Genomic DNA, 15,160 nt, shown 5'->3' with positions numbered 1-15,160 from the left:
CACACTCATGGCCTTAGGATCACAACTTGTCACAAGTAAGAACTCAACCTTGTAAAAGAAAGTTACTTATATGAGCAAGTGTGCGAATGCTTGCTATCCATGTTTAACCTCCCGAGCAATAAAAAAACTAATAATAATCAAGGTTTACAAGCGGCATAAGACAACAACAATGAAATTAATCGAATCACATGAGAAACTCCTGCAGATGGTACCATAAATGATCTCTACATACATATTGGGAGACTTCAATTCAGCCTACAAATCATAAACCTCAAACAAATCAAAACAAGAGGCATAGGATGCGGGGCGCACTGCCCTTGCAAGTTGAGGAAGGAGGATGAGGATGATGTCAAAAGAAACAAGAGGAAGCACGTGCAGGAGACGGTATGTCAATAGAAACGAGAATGGAAAATCAGAGCCAACAAAAGAGAGGGAGCATCCCGATTAGCTTTTTTCTGTATGGGATGTCTTGAAAGCAAAATAAAAATCCACCTTTGAAACAACATCTTTCTCGTGACCCTAGTGGGGGAGTGCGAACAAGACAAGTGAAAGAATAATCCATGGCTCAACGATTGACCCAAAGTGGATCAAAATGCAGTAAAAATAATAGTGGAATAATGTTAATTTATTGTGTTGTTTTAGAGTGACCATCTCCCGCCAAAGCTGTGTGTAGATTGTCTCCCGCGAAGCTGTGTGGTGCTCCCATGGACGTCGAGGATGCTCTGGAGAACGTGGATGAAGTGAAGCTGCCCGAGCTCAAACTAGGTGCGCACTCTGTGTGTTCCTCCTATCCACTGTCGGTCGGAAATCCTTGGGTCTACTCACGTGACAGCCAGACAGCAGTCGCCTTAGATATCTGCTTGTCGTTTTGTATTGCACAACATCGTGTAAGACATCTTTGCAAGCAGTTCTTCTATCAAAGCTCTAGGATTCTAGATTAATGTCCTCTTGCTCGACGTCTTATTGTCATGGGCATTCTTCGTTGTAGCGCCCATTTTCCTCGACCCTTTTGTTCTCGTGACCGCTGTCTGAACAGGATATTTTTGTAGCTCTATCAGATCATTTCAACATTATGGATTTGGGAAGTGACGTCGTATTTTACGCTTTGTGATTCAGCTGTCCTGACGCCAACATCACTTGTGTATCCATGATGTGAAGTTTGCGAATGAAAGTTGTGTGCGCGTGTGTGTATCATGGATATGATGGAAACTTTTATTGCTTTACCTTTTTGCTTGCAGATGCCAAGCAGGCTCATGGGTTCATAAGCTTCTTTCGAAAGCTCTCTGAGGTTAGTGGTCTGCTTTCTCTGGGGAGTAGCTAGACTATCGACTAGATTGGATCCAAAATCTGCGGTGGGCATAGCGTCCCGGAAAATTGGCCAGTCCCTTTCTTCAATTCTCGTTTCTCGTTGCTACATTGCCGTTCTGTTCATGACTAGAGGAGAAAGCATCGCTTTAGAGCTATAGCAGTTTGTTATAGGGACATCATGAAATGATTACCCTCGTGACTTGCAAGGTTTCCCTCTTTTTTTTGTTTTATTTTACGGTCCTTCTTTCCTTCCTTGTGATTTTCCTTGGAATTCCCAACAGATACATGCTTATGAAGCAGTGTCATTCTGGCTATGATTCATTTGATCCTTCCTTTGTTAACGCAAACCTTTGCTTCTGCAGAATACCCAGGTTGTGCGGTTTTTCGATAGGAAGGTAAGGAGGTTACCTTGTTGGAATGTCTGCTATTTTATTAATATGGTTGTCAAACACTTACGACTGGAGGGGTGTGCCCTAACTTGCCCTTCACATAGCGTGAAGAGGATCTCCATTGTGAGATCGCAGGATATATGTTGAGCATTTATTTCACATTAAAATTTCACTTGCAGGACTATTATACTTCTCATGGTGAAAATGCTACATTTATTGCTAAAACTTACTACCGAACAATGACAGCCCTTCGCCAGCTGGGCAATGGCTCAGACAGTCTTTCAAGTGTCAGTATCAGCAGGAGCATGTTTGAAACCATTATTCGAGATTTGTTACTTGCCAGAACAGACCGCATTGTAGAATTGTACGAGGGGAGTGGATCTAATTGGAGACTGATAAGGACTGGGACACCAGGACAGTTAGGCAGCTTTGAGGATGTGTTGTTTGCAAGTAATGACATGCAGGACACCCCTGTGGTTGTTGCCGTGAAAGTGACAGTTCGGGAGAATGAAAGATTGGTGGGAATGGCTTTCGTGAACCTGACTAAGAGAAGCATGGGCTTGACTGAGTTCTTGGATGATGATCAATACACAAATCTAGAATCAGCCTTGATTGCTCTTGGCTGTAAGGAATGTGTCGTTCCTCAGGAAACTGGCCGCTCGACAGAAACTGGCCGCTCGACAGATACTGAGCGTTTGAAGGATGTTATTGCTCGTTGCAATGTGCTTTTGACAGAAAAGAAGAAGAACATGTTCAGATCAAGGGATGTGGACCAAGATGTGAGTCGTTTGGTTAAAGGCACATTGGAACAGCTCAGAGACTTGATTTTAGCTTCAGAGGGGGCTGCTGGAGCTCTTGGTGCCCTTCTGTCATACACAGAACTACTAGCAGATGACTCAAACTATGGGAGATTCGTTTTAGAAACATACAGTCTGGACACATTCATGCGGCTTGATGCAGCAGCTTTGCGTGCATTGAATGTGCTAGAAAGTAAAACAGATGCTAACAAGAATTTTAGCCTGTTTGGGCTAATGAATGGGACTTGTACTGCAGGAATTGGAAAGAGGTTGCTTAACAGGTGGCTGAAACAGCCCTTGCTAGATGCTACTGAAATAAACTGCAGATTAGATCTGGTACAAGCTTTTGTGGAAGACACAGCTCTTAGGCAAGATACAAGGCAGCATCTAAAAAGGATTCCTGATATTGAGAGGCTTACAAGAAAGGTAGATAAAAGGAAAGCGTCTTTACAAGACATAGTAAAACTTTACCAGGTACTACACCCAGCTTTGTTTTAGTTCTAATTAGGAATAGAGATATGTGTCAGCTCATTATGTTATGAAAAGAGTAACTCGCTCTGGTGAGTTGTCTTTGGTTTTCCATCAGCATGAATATAACATCCATTTCAGTCATATGTCAATCTTAGATGAAAAAACTCTTTTTCCTTGCGCATCAAAGAGTGTGAATCCAGTATGGTGTGTGAATTAATTCTCTGTTAACATGCAGAGACTGGGAGTCTGTCTTCTACGCTCTGACATTGCCTATGCTAATTGTGTGTGTCTTATCTTTCTAATTTCTCTAAGTCTGTGATCTGGTTTACTATTTTTTTGTGCTTCAAGCACAGTAGTTACTGAAGTCACCTTGAAGTACATCCTTTTTAACCAAAGTCATATATGCTGCCTTGGGGATGCTCTTTCAGTTTCCGCCGCCTTTGAGAAGAAGCATATTTTTGGGGTCAATTATGGATTTTGTTGAAAAAAATGGACCTTGTAATCTGGCTTCCAAGCAGACTGATCGAATCATGACTTGATGGCAGGCTAGTGTGCGACTTCCTTTCATCAGGGATGTACTTCTGCATTATGAGGGAGAATATAGTTCATTGGTAAGGGAACGTTTTGCAAGTGCTTTAAAAATTTGGACAGGTCCAGACCATCTGGGTAAGTTTGAAGGTCTTGTGGAGGCCGCTGTAGATCTTGAACAGATTCAGGCCGGTGAATACATCATTTCTGCTGGATATGACAGCAATTTACAAGCTTTAAAAGCTGAGAGGGATGCAGTGGAAGATAAAATACAGAAGATACATCAGGCAGCAGCTACTGAGTTAGAGCTCACAGTGGATAAAACACTCAAGCTGGACAAAACTACACAATGGGGCCATGTTTTTAGAATCACTAAGAAGGAAGAACCTAGGGTGAGAAGGCAACTAAACTCAAATTATATATCTCTTGAAACGCGGAAGGATGGGATCAAGTTTACAAATGCAAAACTGAGAAGATTGAGTGAGCAATTTATCAAATTTACAGAAGAGTATGCTGCTACTCAGCGGGAGCTGGTTGGGAAGGTGGTTGAAGTGACATCAACTTTTCTTGAGGTGAGATATTTATTAGTTCTTCAGCCAGTCTCATATAGTACTACTCTCCCAGATAAATGCGACTAGATCTTCTGCAAATGCTTATCTACTGCAAAGTATTGAAACAAGACAATTATCTGCATCTTTAAATATGGCTACTTTTATATCCTTGCATGAGCTTGTGCATTTGGAGGCTCAGTGTTTTTTGTTTTCTTTAGGTGTTTGAAGGTGCTGCAAATCTCATTGCAGAACTTGATGTACTGCTCAGCTTTGCAGATCTTGCTGTCAGTAGTCCATCACCCTATGTGAGACCAGTCATCACTGCTTCGGTAATACTCCACCCTTTCCGATCTCATTTTATGTACTAGTCCCTATGAGTAGAGAGAAAGAGAGAGAGCTTATTAAATTTTAAGAAAGAACAAAGGGTGTATCGGATTGAAAAAACCAGATAGAATGAGCCTCTAAGTGGGCATCTGCACCCAAAACAAGTACAACATAAGCATAAAACACTAGTACAAAATGTATGAGCCCATGGAGAGGGTGGAAGTTGTAGTGTGGCATCACTAATAACTATGGTGGTCGTTTGTCTTCTGGCAGAGTCGTCAATTCCACAAGAGGCTCCAGTGATGCACGGGGCCATCACGGCATAAAACACATGGAAAAGCTCTGTATGCCTGGTGTCTTATGGTGTCCCAGCTCTGGACCTGCGTCAGACAAGTGCCGATGTCTCTCTCATTGGCTGTGCATCTGGTCTGGTGAACGGGAGAGACTATTAATGTAGGGTCTACGAGACCTAAAAAATGAAAGCCAAGGGGGGTTGGGGCCACTAAACGGGCGCCCATAGGGTCTCATACCCAAGGTTGGTGTTTGTGGCGAGAAATCAATACATCTTGCTATCGTGAGAGAGAGAGAACCCTAATAATGGGCAACCAGGGGAAGTCCCCAGCCATTAGCCAACTGATCAGCTATCCATCTGAGTGATTGGATCTATGTATGCTGGTTGTGGGATCACTCCACCGGACGGCTGAGGAGAGACAAGATGAGCTCGTCTCACAAAGGCTTAGAGTAGATTTGGGATAAGGGAACCAACTAAGGGGGAATTTCCACCTCCCAAAGTCGTGATGAAGGACTTCAGCTTGTCAATGTATAGGCCAAACAAGGTCGGTGACAATGGACAAGCTTATTTGATCCCGATCGTGTTGATCTCCTCTGTCCATCTAGTCAAATGTCTTGACTCCACTTGATATCTACTCATATAATGTTTGGATTTTAGGCGTGACCACGTTCCACAATTCTATGGATTCGGCTTGCCCCTTCAACAAGACCTCTTTATGGCAGTATGCTACTTTCCCCACGAGGCCTCACACTATGCTAGAGATCTACGTGAGGAGGCTGAGACTTCATCATATGCAAGTTCTCCTTCTTGGGGACTTCAATGCGAGGACGGGTATACATCAGATATCACTTATGGATTTTCAAGATGACTCTATTCTATTGCCAGATATTGATCTAGATGAGGCAAGTATATCTTGAGTATCCATAGACAGGTATGTCCCGATCACATCTTACATGCACTTTCTTAGACATGGGCAAGTTACATGACCTTGTCATTTATAATAGTCTAGACTGATGCCCCTCCTCACATGGATTCACTTGCTTTCCACATAGGGGGAACTCCAATGTCTACCTCATGGGATCCCTTGCCTTCGCCCCGCACATAAGACTTCTCTGTCTCACCACAACCACTAGCATCTGACCACACCTATCTTCTCTTTAGTATATCTATCCCCCACCACATCACACACTCCACGTAATTGCTCACACACACTATGTGTCATGATATCCACTTTAATCATAGCCTCTCCCTTGAGTACTACGCACACCTTTCCACTTTTACTCACAGATCTCGAAGACATCCCATTCCTAGTAGATCAAGCCGCTCTGCTTTTGCACACACCACCCACTCCACTCGCCCACTGCTTCTTGGCTCAGTACTCCTCAATAGATCGTACGATGATGAGTGTAAGGCTTTATGCCGTCAACTTGAACTTGAGAATGCATATGAGTATTGCCGCTTACCTCACAAGCTACGAGCCCTCTCCTCTTACAAATACCACACTCTAGCACTCTTATGCACGTAAACACAGAAAATGTTCCTTTGTCTCGATCTCCCCCATCTGGCATAGTGTGCAAGTCCTCTGCTCTTTGGGTATGCCTGCAGCTCTCCCTGCCTTAATCCGTAGCTGATGTGATGAGACTCGTAGCTGACCTATGGCGATCCTCAGTGCATGTGAAACTCTCTTGTCCTCAAGATACTGAGGTTTGATGACAAGACCGTGCTCTGAGATCCTCAGGAAGTGATCACGGTAGAACTGGATCTTGGTGGAGAGCTCCTCTCCCCCCTAAGCCCTAGATGTATGGACTTGGAGGAGGTCCAACCGTATGATACGGTTGATCTCATCTTGTGGGATCATCTCAGGTGGTGCGTCCAGGCTGTATTGAAAGGGAGGAAGTCTGTCCATCTAAATGCCGTGACTACCAAACCATGTGGATACCCTTGCGTACCATGCTGTATCGACACCACTCTTTGCTAGTCGCGTGGAGGACTCTAATGCTAGTCTTGGTAGTCTCCATTGGGGTAAGGACCAAACTCTGTGGAGAAACGTCACCGTCTGGAAGATGGCATCAACCTGGAGGGGGGTCATGGCGAACTCTGCCTGTATAATCCGATGAGGGATTGAGGGTTTACTCCAAATCATCTTGGATCCCATGGTCACCTGTAATCTCTCAAATCTCTTCCATTGCGTTGCTGAAATGTCACTCTCCCAGAAAGGTGTTGCATACATGGCAGTCGGTCTCACTAGTGTGTCAAAGAGCCAGCCCTTCATCGGGGGGTCTTGGAAGTGTGCCTGGAAGCATCGTCTCTCTAGTCGGGCCAGAGCACCCCGTCCTCGTGTGAGTCATGTTGTACCCGCATGGATAATCGTGAAACCTGGTCCAGTGAGCACTATCCCCAAATATGTGTAGGACTGCACTATCTCCACAGGCTCACCTTGGTATGTGAAACTATGGTGACGGGATATTGCTGCTCGCGAGGTGTTGAAGATCATAACCTTGGTCTTCCCAAGGTTTACTGTCAGGTCTCAGATTATCTCTGCTGCTCCCATAACCTTCTCCAATGTGTGTGTAGGCTCCACATCTTAGGAATACATGCTGCTCATTTTCTACCTCCCTTCCCTGTGGGGCCTTACAGGTTTATGAGACAACATACAACCAAAAAGTAGTAGTTACTACGTCTGGGTACTAGAGAGTCGGGGAGTGCACATGGCAAGTCCTGTTGAATGCATAAAGCATCTCCGAAATTATTATAGAACATAGTTATAGTCTAGTTTCTACCATAAGATGGCCTTCATTATATCAGTTTCAGACTGATAAGTGCTTGTCCCTCCCTAGAGACCGGCCATCTGCATGCTTTCTTGGCTTCCTTCACTTTGGTTAGCTTAGTGGCTCTTTATTTGAGTTGGATTGGAGTGATCTCCTTAGATATCCATAACTTTGTGCATTTCAGCTTGTGGGTTTTTCTGAGAATCCTTACCCCTTGCTGCCTGCATAAGTTCCCTTTTAGAGCGACATTCTATATTTCATTGATCCCATTCAACCTATGGGGTGTGTGTGTGTGTGTGAGAAAGAGAGAGAGAGAGAGAGAGAGAGAGAGAGAGAGAGAGAGAGAGTCTATTAATGTCCACGGGAGACCAACAGGTCTATGGGACAGCAAAATAGGGAGGGCACATGGCAGCTCCCAGGGAGTGCAAAAGCAACCCCAATTATTTAGAATACCTACATCATAGTCTGAAAAAGTAATCAGCCATACATCAGTTTAAGACTGAGAGTCTTGTGGTTTGGATTTAAACTCTTTGATTAGTGCTATGCCTTCACGATAAACTGCTCATTTTCCATCCTTCCTAGCAGCCCTGACTTCAGCTAATTCTATTGCCTTATTCTTCAATTGAGCTCGTGTAAGTTCCTCAGCTATCCATATCTTGGTCCCTTTCAACTTGTAAGATTGTCGAAGAAGCTTGATCCGTAAATATCGTGACTTAAGTGTAAGAATAGCATGTCCTTTGGAGTGCCAGATATTAGTTGCCCCGTCATCATCATCATCATCATCATTATCATCATCAACCTTCCATTCAATATTAGGCATGGCTGCTTTGACATGTGCTAAGGTCTCATTGAACGAGTCATCATCTTTGAACCATCCTTTAGGGAGCCCCCCCACTCTAATCTTCAATGCATTGTCACGTATGGATTCTTGTTCTTTGATCTCTTCTTGGATATCAGTCTTGTTTGCCTTTGTGTCGAACTCCTCAATCACTTCTTTCTTGATTGATTGTACTTCAGTATGGACCATATCTTTGACTGTAGAGACTAGTTGAGGAGTAGGAGGAGAATTCTTACATGAGTTCACAACCTCAGCAATTACTGCCTGCTTGCCAAGTCCCTCTAGAACTTGAAGTCGAGCTTTTCTGCCAGCTCAAGCCTTAATTCTCTGACTGCTTGCTGCAAATAATAAATCTGTTCATGGTGTCCAATGATAGGTCGTTTGGACCCTCCTTGCTGGTAATTGCGTGCATACGGAGAGGGTGTCATGGCTGCAATTGTAGAGTACTGAGTCCTGATAGTGAGGTTGATGGAGTTGAGGGCGATTTGGAGGAGAGGGTAGGCCATTCCATATTGGCTATTTCTTTAGAACTCCCTAGCTGAACCTAACCCCCGAGTTGGGCTGGGGGTTTAGCCCAACTCCGGGTTAGAGACCCTAGGAGCTTGTTGCGAGAAAGTATGGGCTGGTACGATGGATTGGTACGGGATGTACGGAAAGGGTACGGATAATTGTATGCGGCTGTACGCCGAGTTGTACAGGGAGTTTCGGGACTGTACAGAGAAGCTACGAGGAGCTGTATGGGATTGTATGGAGAATGTACGACAAGCTGTACAGAGGGGTTAGGGAGCTGTACGGCGAGGTTACGGAGCTGTACGGCAGGCTGTATGGAGGGGTTACGGCGTGCTGTATGGAGGGGTTGCGGAGAGCTGTACGGAGGGGTTACACAGAGAGAGAGAGAGAGAGAGAGAGAGAGAGAGAGAGAGAGAGAGAGAGAGAGAGAGAGAGAGAGAGAGGTGGATTCTCTATGTGCGTTTATGATTTCAATGTTTTATTCTCCTTGTTGCGCTTCTCTGAACATTGTTTAGGATGAGGGGGACATTATCTTGAAAGGTAGCAGACACCCATGTGTTGAAGCTCAAGATGGTGTGAGCTTTATTCCAAATGATTGCTTTTTGGTACGTATTTGTTATGTATACGAGATAAATTTCTAGAAGTATGGTGCGGTATCCAAGTATCTGACTTGTTAGGTTTGGAGATGTTGTTTTGTATTTTTGTCACTAGGTGAGAGGCAAGAGTTGGTTTCAGATTATAACGGGTCCAAATATGGGAGGAAAGTCTACCTTCATTCGCCAGGTTTGGTTCATATGTTGCATTTTTTAATGCATCGATACGCATGTAAGGAAATATTTTTGGAGGAAGGCATGAACTTCTTGAATGCCTGGCTTCAGTTCAGGGTCTTTGGTGCAAAATTAGAGGGCCTTGGCTATTGATTGGACATGCACAACTTGCATTTGTTGTGCATAAATCTCAGAGCTTATTTTCTGTTGGACAGGTTGGTGTCAATGTTCTCATGGCTCAGATTGGATGCTTTGTTCCCTGTGATTATGCAACAGTCAGTGTCCGTGATTCTATCTTTGCACGTGTTGGAGCTGGAGATTGTCAAGTACATTCACACTCTATGGCTAAATTTTTTCCCTCATTCGAGTTTTGCTTTGTTAGATTGAAGTGCCACATTCAAGCTATTAATCTTTCATGAATCTGAAAACATTGTGTGTGTGTTTTTTTTTTGGGGGGGGGAAGAGGGTTGGGTTGGGGGCGTGAGTGTGTGGACTTTCCAGAATAAATAGTTGGAAACAATAGATGGTAGACATTCAGATTTTATTGGGAGATCCAACACAATCCATGGGTATAAAAAATATACAATTGTCATTTTGCTACAGCCATAAAATTAGTGCTTTGCAGCTCAAAACATTTAATGTCTTTGTGAAAGATTCAAATTTAAGAATGTTCAATTCTACTTCATCCTTCTATCCCTACTGAACTTCATTCTATTTTTCAAGTCATTTCCTCTCCTCCATTCTCTTCCATCTCATTTCCTTATTGCTTATTGTTGGGTGTTGATCTTGTAAAGCAAATGGCTTTATAGAACTTTGTTTGTTTTTTTGCCTTTGTTTTTAAATCTATCATTCATCCTTGGGGTGTGTGCTTTTTAGGCTAGCCTATGGTCTTTTTTCTTGTGAAGTAAACACATGTAATATGTGAGTGGACTAATAGCTAAACAGTAGCGATCCACATTCCACTTCTTAGTTATGCTTGTTGTTGAGTGAGCCCTTAGTCAAGTGAGATAGGTTGTATTAAATAACGAGGATATAAGATTGTAATGTGTGCAAAAAGACATAGAGAGGTGATAATTGCTTGGAACATCTTATTGTCAATCACACGTGGTTGGATTTCAAAGGTTTGGAAACCTTCACAAACATTTTGAAGATTCCAAATTTCAAACATTTCCTACCGCTAGCTCGGCTTGGAGCTGTTGCTCTATAGGCTCATGGAAGTAAAAGGATGCACAAGGGTAGAGCAAGAAGTGGAAGCCGTCGCATCAACTAGTAGAATGAAAATGGAAGTACAAAGTACTATAAAAGAAAATCGTAGGACCTAGTGTCCTAGTGGTACCACTAGTACTAGGTGTCATAAGACACTAAAAGTACTAGGTGACCTAAGTGCCAATAACTAAAGCTACATGGCACATACTAGGGCCCATAGGGCATCAATGCGATCGGGAGAAGATGGCCTACAAACCCGCCTCCATGGTATGGGATGAAGTATTCTGGAAACGTCTCAGAATACGTGGTATTTTCTGGTCATGGTGGCACATGTTCATCCAAAAGAATATAGCCACCTATGAATGTACAAGGTATGCCAGATCATGTAACAAAGGGAACCAAGTGTAAAGTCTGTCGAAAGACTTCGAACTTGGGACGAGGAAGTGCCTTTGTAAACATATCTGCTATGTTGTCCTCTGTGGGAAGGTAGGACAACTCTATGTCTCTTGTTGACAACCGCTCTCGAACATAATGATAGTGAACTTCAATGTGCTTGGTACGCGCATGAAACACTGGATTATGCGCAATGGCCAAAGCACTCTGGCTGTCAGTGTAGACCATAGTGGAGGATGTCTGGTGAATACCAAGATTTGTAAGTAATTGTTGAAGCCAGACACACTCTACTGTAGCGGTGAAGGCTGCCCTGTACTCAGCCTCACAGTTGGATGTGGCAACTGTTGGTTGCTTCTTGCTGAGCCAAGAGATACATGAACTGCCAAGCAAAAAACAGTTGTTGGTATGTGACACTCTGGTGTTGGAACAACCTGCCCAGTCACTATCCGTGTAAGCATGCATGGTAAGTGAACCCTGATCACCATAGAAGAGGGCTGAATCTTGAGTCTGAAAGCATGAGAACACTTTAGATTTGACTTTTAGAGCATATACCTAGCAATATCTTGTGAAGTCATCAATTAGAGTCATGAAATATTTGTACCCCCCGGAAACCGATGCATCTTACCCAAAAGACAACCCTCACACACATGTTTGGAAACTGTGTGAGTTTGAGGTACATCATTTCCCATGCCCTGTGAATGTAACTTGGCAAGAGCTCTATAATTGAGATGACCCATTCTCTCATGCCAAAGATGTGTTTCGCAAGCTGTGAATCTGAAATAGCAAATGCTTCAATAGAAAGTGCAGTTGAGTGATGATCAAGGTGATAAAGCCCCTTTTGCAAAGTGCCAGTGAAAACTATGGCATTGTCATCATGAAGATCATATACTAAGCATCTGTATCCATCAAATATCACTCTGAAACCTGAAGTGGCAATTGCTGAAATTGAAATCAAGTTGACTTCAATTTCAGGCACAAAAAGAACATTTGTCAAAGTGACAGGATGGCTTGAAATGGATGTGACTCCAATTCCTTTTACAGCATAGGAAGCATTATTAGCACATGTGACAGTCCCCCCTCGAGGTGCATTAGCTAAGGAATGAAACAACTGTATGCAAGATGTGACATGCTTGGAAGCACCACTATCAAAATACCAAGACTGAGCATCATTAGCAGTAAAGAATGCATCAACTTTGGAGGGATCAAAGGAGCAATGGACAGCCCATGCCCAAGCATCCTGGAGAGCATGTGCATGTGAGGCATCTGCTGGCTCATGGGATTCAATTGCATGTGAGGCATTGACTGTCAATCCTGCTTTCTTTTTCTCCAAAGAAATGCGCTTCCTGCATTCTGAAATTTCATGCCTGGCTTGCGACAATAGTTGCATCTTTTCTTCTTTGACTTACCTGCTGTATTTTGAGATGCATTGGAGGAATTGCTACCGTTAGGTGCATATTTAGGCTTGCCCATAGGTTTGGAAGCCTTGCCTTTTCCTGTCTGCTGTGAAGCAAATGCATGATCAGGAATAGTAGCTTGCCTATCAGCACGACTTTGCTCTTCCTGCAAAAGCAAAGTGACTAACTGATCAAAGGAGTAGTGGTTTGGATTACCCATGGCCACTAGTCGAAGGGTTGTAGCAAACCCTTGATATGTATCTAGCAGCCCATTCAATGTGGTACTGACAAGCTGAGAATTTGGCAGCACCTCATCAATATTGGCAAGTTGTTCCATGAGGTCCTTGAACTTTGTCAAGTATGCATCCATAGAGTCACCTTCATTCATGCTGACTTCCTGCTGCAATTACCTTCTTAAATATGCAACACGTGCCTCATTGCGAATCTGATAAAGAGAAGCCAATTTGTCCCAAGCATCCTTTGCTGTCCTGCATGACCGGATGTGTGGAATAATGATTCTCTTGCATGATAAAGCAATATAGGAATGTGCATTTGCATCTCTTTCATCCCATCTTGTTTGTTTCTGAGTTGGAGAAGCAGCAACAGGGGTGCTAGAGGATAAAGCATCAGGAGGAGTACCCTTTGCAGAGGGACCAGCAGTAGGGGCAGCCACTGTAGCATTGGTTGGCCTCAGATCAACCCCAGAAACAATGTTCCAAAATGCCTTGCAACAAGAATATGTTTCATGAGATAAGACCACATCGGATAGTTGGTGCCATCCAACTTATCATCTTCACGAAGATTGCCAAATAAATCATGATTGTTGTCAGCCATTGCAAATGGGACAAGTCGAAAAGCACTGACAAAGTGACCCAAAAGATAGCCTTAAGGCTTACAACTGCAAAAATAGGACTTGTTGTCCAAATCTGAAAAAGCCCCAAAATAAGCTGTAATTTGCAAATGTGTAAATGCTCGCGTGTGGTCGTTTTTTGCTGCAACAGGCTGGAAAATGCACTGAAAAACAGTCCCCTTCGAGAGAGTTGCTCCAAAGTGCGATCTTCTCGTGACAAAATGAGGTTTTTCGCGACAGAAGTGCTTGGAAAGGTCTCTAACACTCGTGGGAGTGTGAAAACTAGCAAGACCAGCAAGAATGAGAGCTCCAGAGGTTGCCAAACAGCTTGGGAAAGCTGTCGATGGCTGAGGGAATGGATTCTTGACTTGCTCAGGTTTCGTTGGATTAGAGAGTAGAGTATGCCTTTCATGCATGAGAGTCCTTCTGGATCAAGATGGGAGAAAGAGTCAATAAGCATTTCTTCTCTACTCATGGTCCCAGGCATACTAGAGAGCATGGTTGTAAGACACATTAAGACATGACACGTCAGACACGCTTCAGACACGAGTGTCTAAAGTGTCTTAAAGATAAGACACGTGAGACACGTCATTGTGGTTATAATAATAAATATTTAACTAATATATGTATACAAGTGTGTACAACTTGCTAGCATTAGCTAGTTGCTAGATTCTAGAAGTACAATAAGCTACACTTAAACAAGGCAAGAAGTAACAATGCACTCGTACAATATAGTTAAGAGTCAAGACGAGTCACTCTAGACTTAAAAGTTAAAGCTAAGACTCAAGACTCAAGAGCTTGCAAGTTAAGAGTCACGACTCGAGCTTGCAAGTCACGACTCACAATTTTAAAGGTTGAAACTGACAATTGAATCTTGATATTGAAAAATCCAGATAAACAACTTAACAAGAGCCTAGAAGGCTACATAGATTATATACCAATCATCATATATCAATAAACATAATATCATGGAAACAGTCTGTAAGCACATGTGACATGAATGAAATATGCATCTCAATACATATAATTGAAAGGAAACTTTCGACTCTCAAGAGTCAGCTCTCAAGATGCATCCTAATGAGGTCACTCCCATTGTTGGATCTAAAGTCACCATCAAGGATAGCATGGTTAAGTCAAACTCAATGTTTGTTGCTACACCCTACCCACCACACCCAAAAAAAAAAAAAACAAGAGTGTCTAAAGGTGTCTTATCATAAGACACGAGTGTCTTAACAACCATGCTAGAGAGAGTGTTTCTCAGCTCATTCACTTAGACAGAGTTTTGCTGTCAGATCTAGATGCGGTCATGTGCATAGCTATAGATTTTTATGCCTCCCTTCTCTCAGCAGATCTTGGTAGCGAGGCCACTGGTGATGTCAGACAGGTCATATGGTAGTGTATTCCTAGGTTGGTGAAACCAGATATGAGACTCTGTCTCGATGCACCTTTCACCAACATAGAGATAAAGTTTGTGCTTCTTACCTTTCATAAGGGGAAGTGCCAAGGTTCAAACGGCCGTACATCTTCTTTTCTCCTGTCCTTTTGGAACATGATTGGGGATCACAGTACCTCAGCCTTGCAGGGTGTTTGGGACTCCGGTGAGATGCTTGACTCACTTACAGAGAGTCTCATACATCTAATCCCAAAAGGAGGATGCAGAAATTTAGTGTCACAGTGGAGACCTATCACTGTATTGGGCACTTGCTATAAAATCTTGGCAAAAGCAATCAGCTTGCATTTGCATCCCATACCTCCAGGTCTTATTCATGATACA

At 43.2% G+C, this 15,160-nt stretch overlaps 1 protein-coding gene across 1 annotated transcript in view; it reads left to right on the top strand.

The window, feature by feature from the left end:
• The first annotated feature begins 531 nt into the window (after positions 1-531).
• The window catches only part of MSH2 (MUTS homolog 2), a 48,262-nt gene continuing 33,633 nt past the window's right edge, over positions 532-15,160 (top strand). The window contains exons 1-9 of the mRNA XM_087386107.1: positions 532-765; positions 1,239-1,288; positions 1,671-1,703; positions 1,877-2,968; positions 3,511-4,065; positions 4,263-4,373; positions 9,292-9,381; positions 9,488-9,559; positions 9,759-9,869. Coding sequence (XP_087242233.1) covers positions 705-765; positions 1,239-1,288; positions 1,671-1,703; positions 1,877-2,968; positions 3,511-4,065; positions 4,263-4,373; positions 9,292-9,381; positions 9,488-9,559; positions 9,759-9,869 — 2,175 coding nt within the window. The 5' untranslated portion in view covers positions 532-704. The remainder of the gene's footprint in view (positions 766-1,238; positions 1,289-1,670; positions 1,704-1,876; positions 2,969-3,510; positions 4,066-4,262; positions 4,374-9,291; positions 9,382-9,487; positions 9,560-9,758; positions 9,870-15,160) is intronic.

The sequence above is a fragment of the Dipteris shenzhenensis genome, chromosome 15 (assembly GCF_047967505.1).
Source record: "Dipteris shenzhenensis isolate YYH24624 ecotype China chromosome 15, Dip_SZ_1.0, whole genome shotgun sequence".
In the NCBI taxonomy this organism is placed as follows: Eukaryota; Viridiplantae; Streptophyta; class Polypodiopsida; order Gleicheniales; family Dipteridaceae; genus Dipteris; species Dipteris shenzhenensis.
The sequence above is the reverse complement of the archived record's forward strand: the minus strand, read 5'-3'. Positions and strand labels throughout refer to the sequence as shown.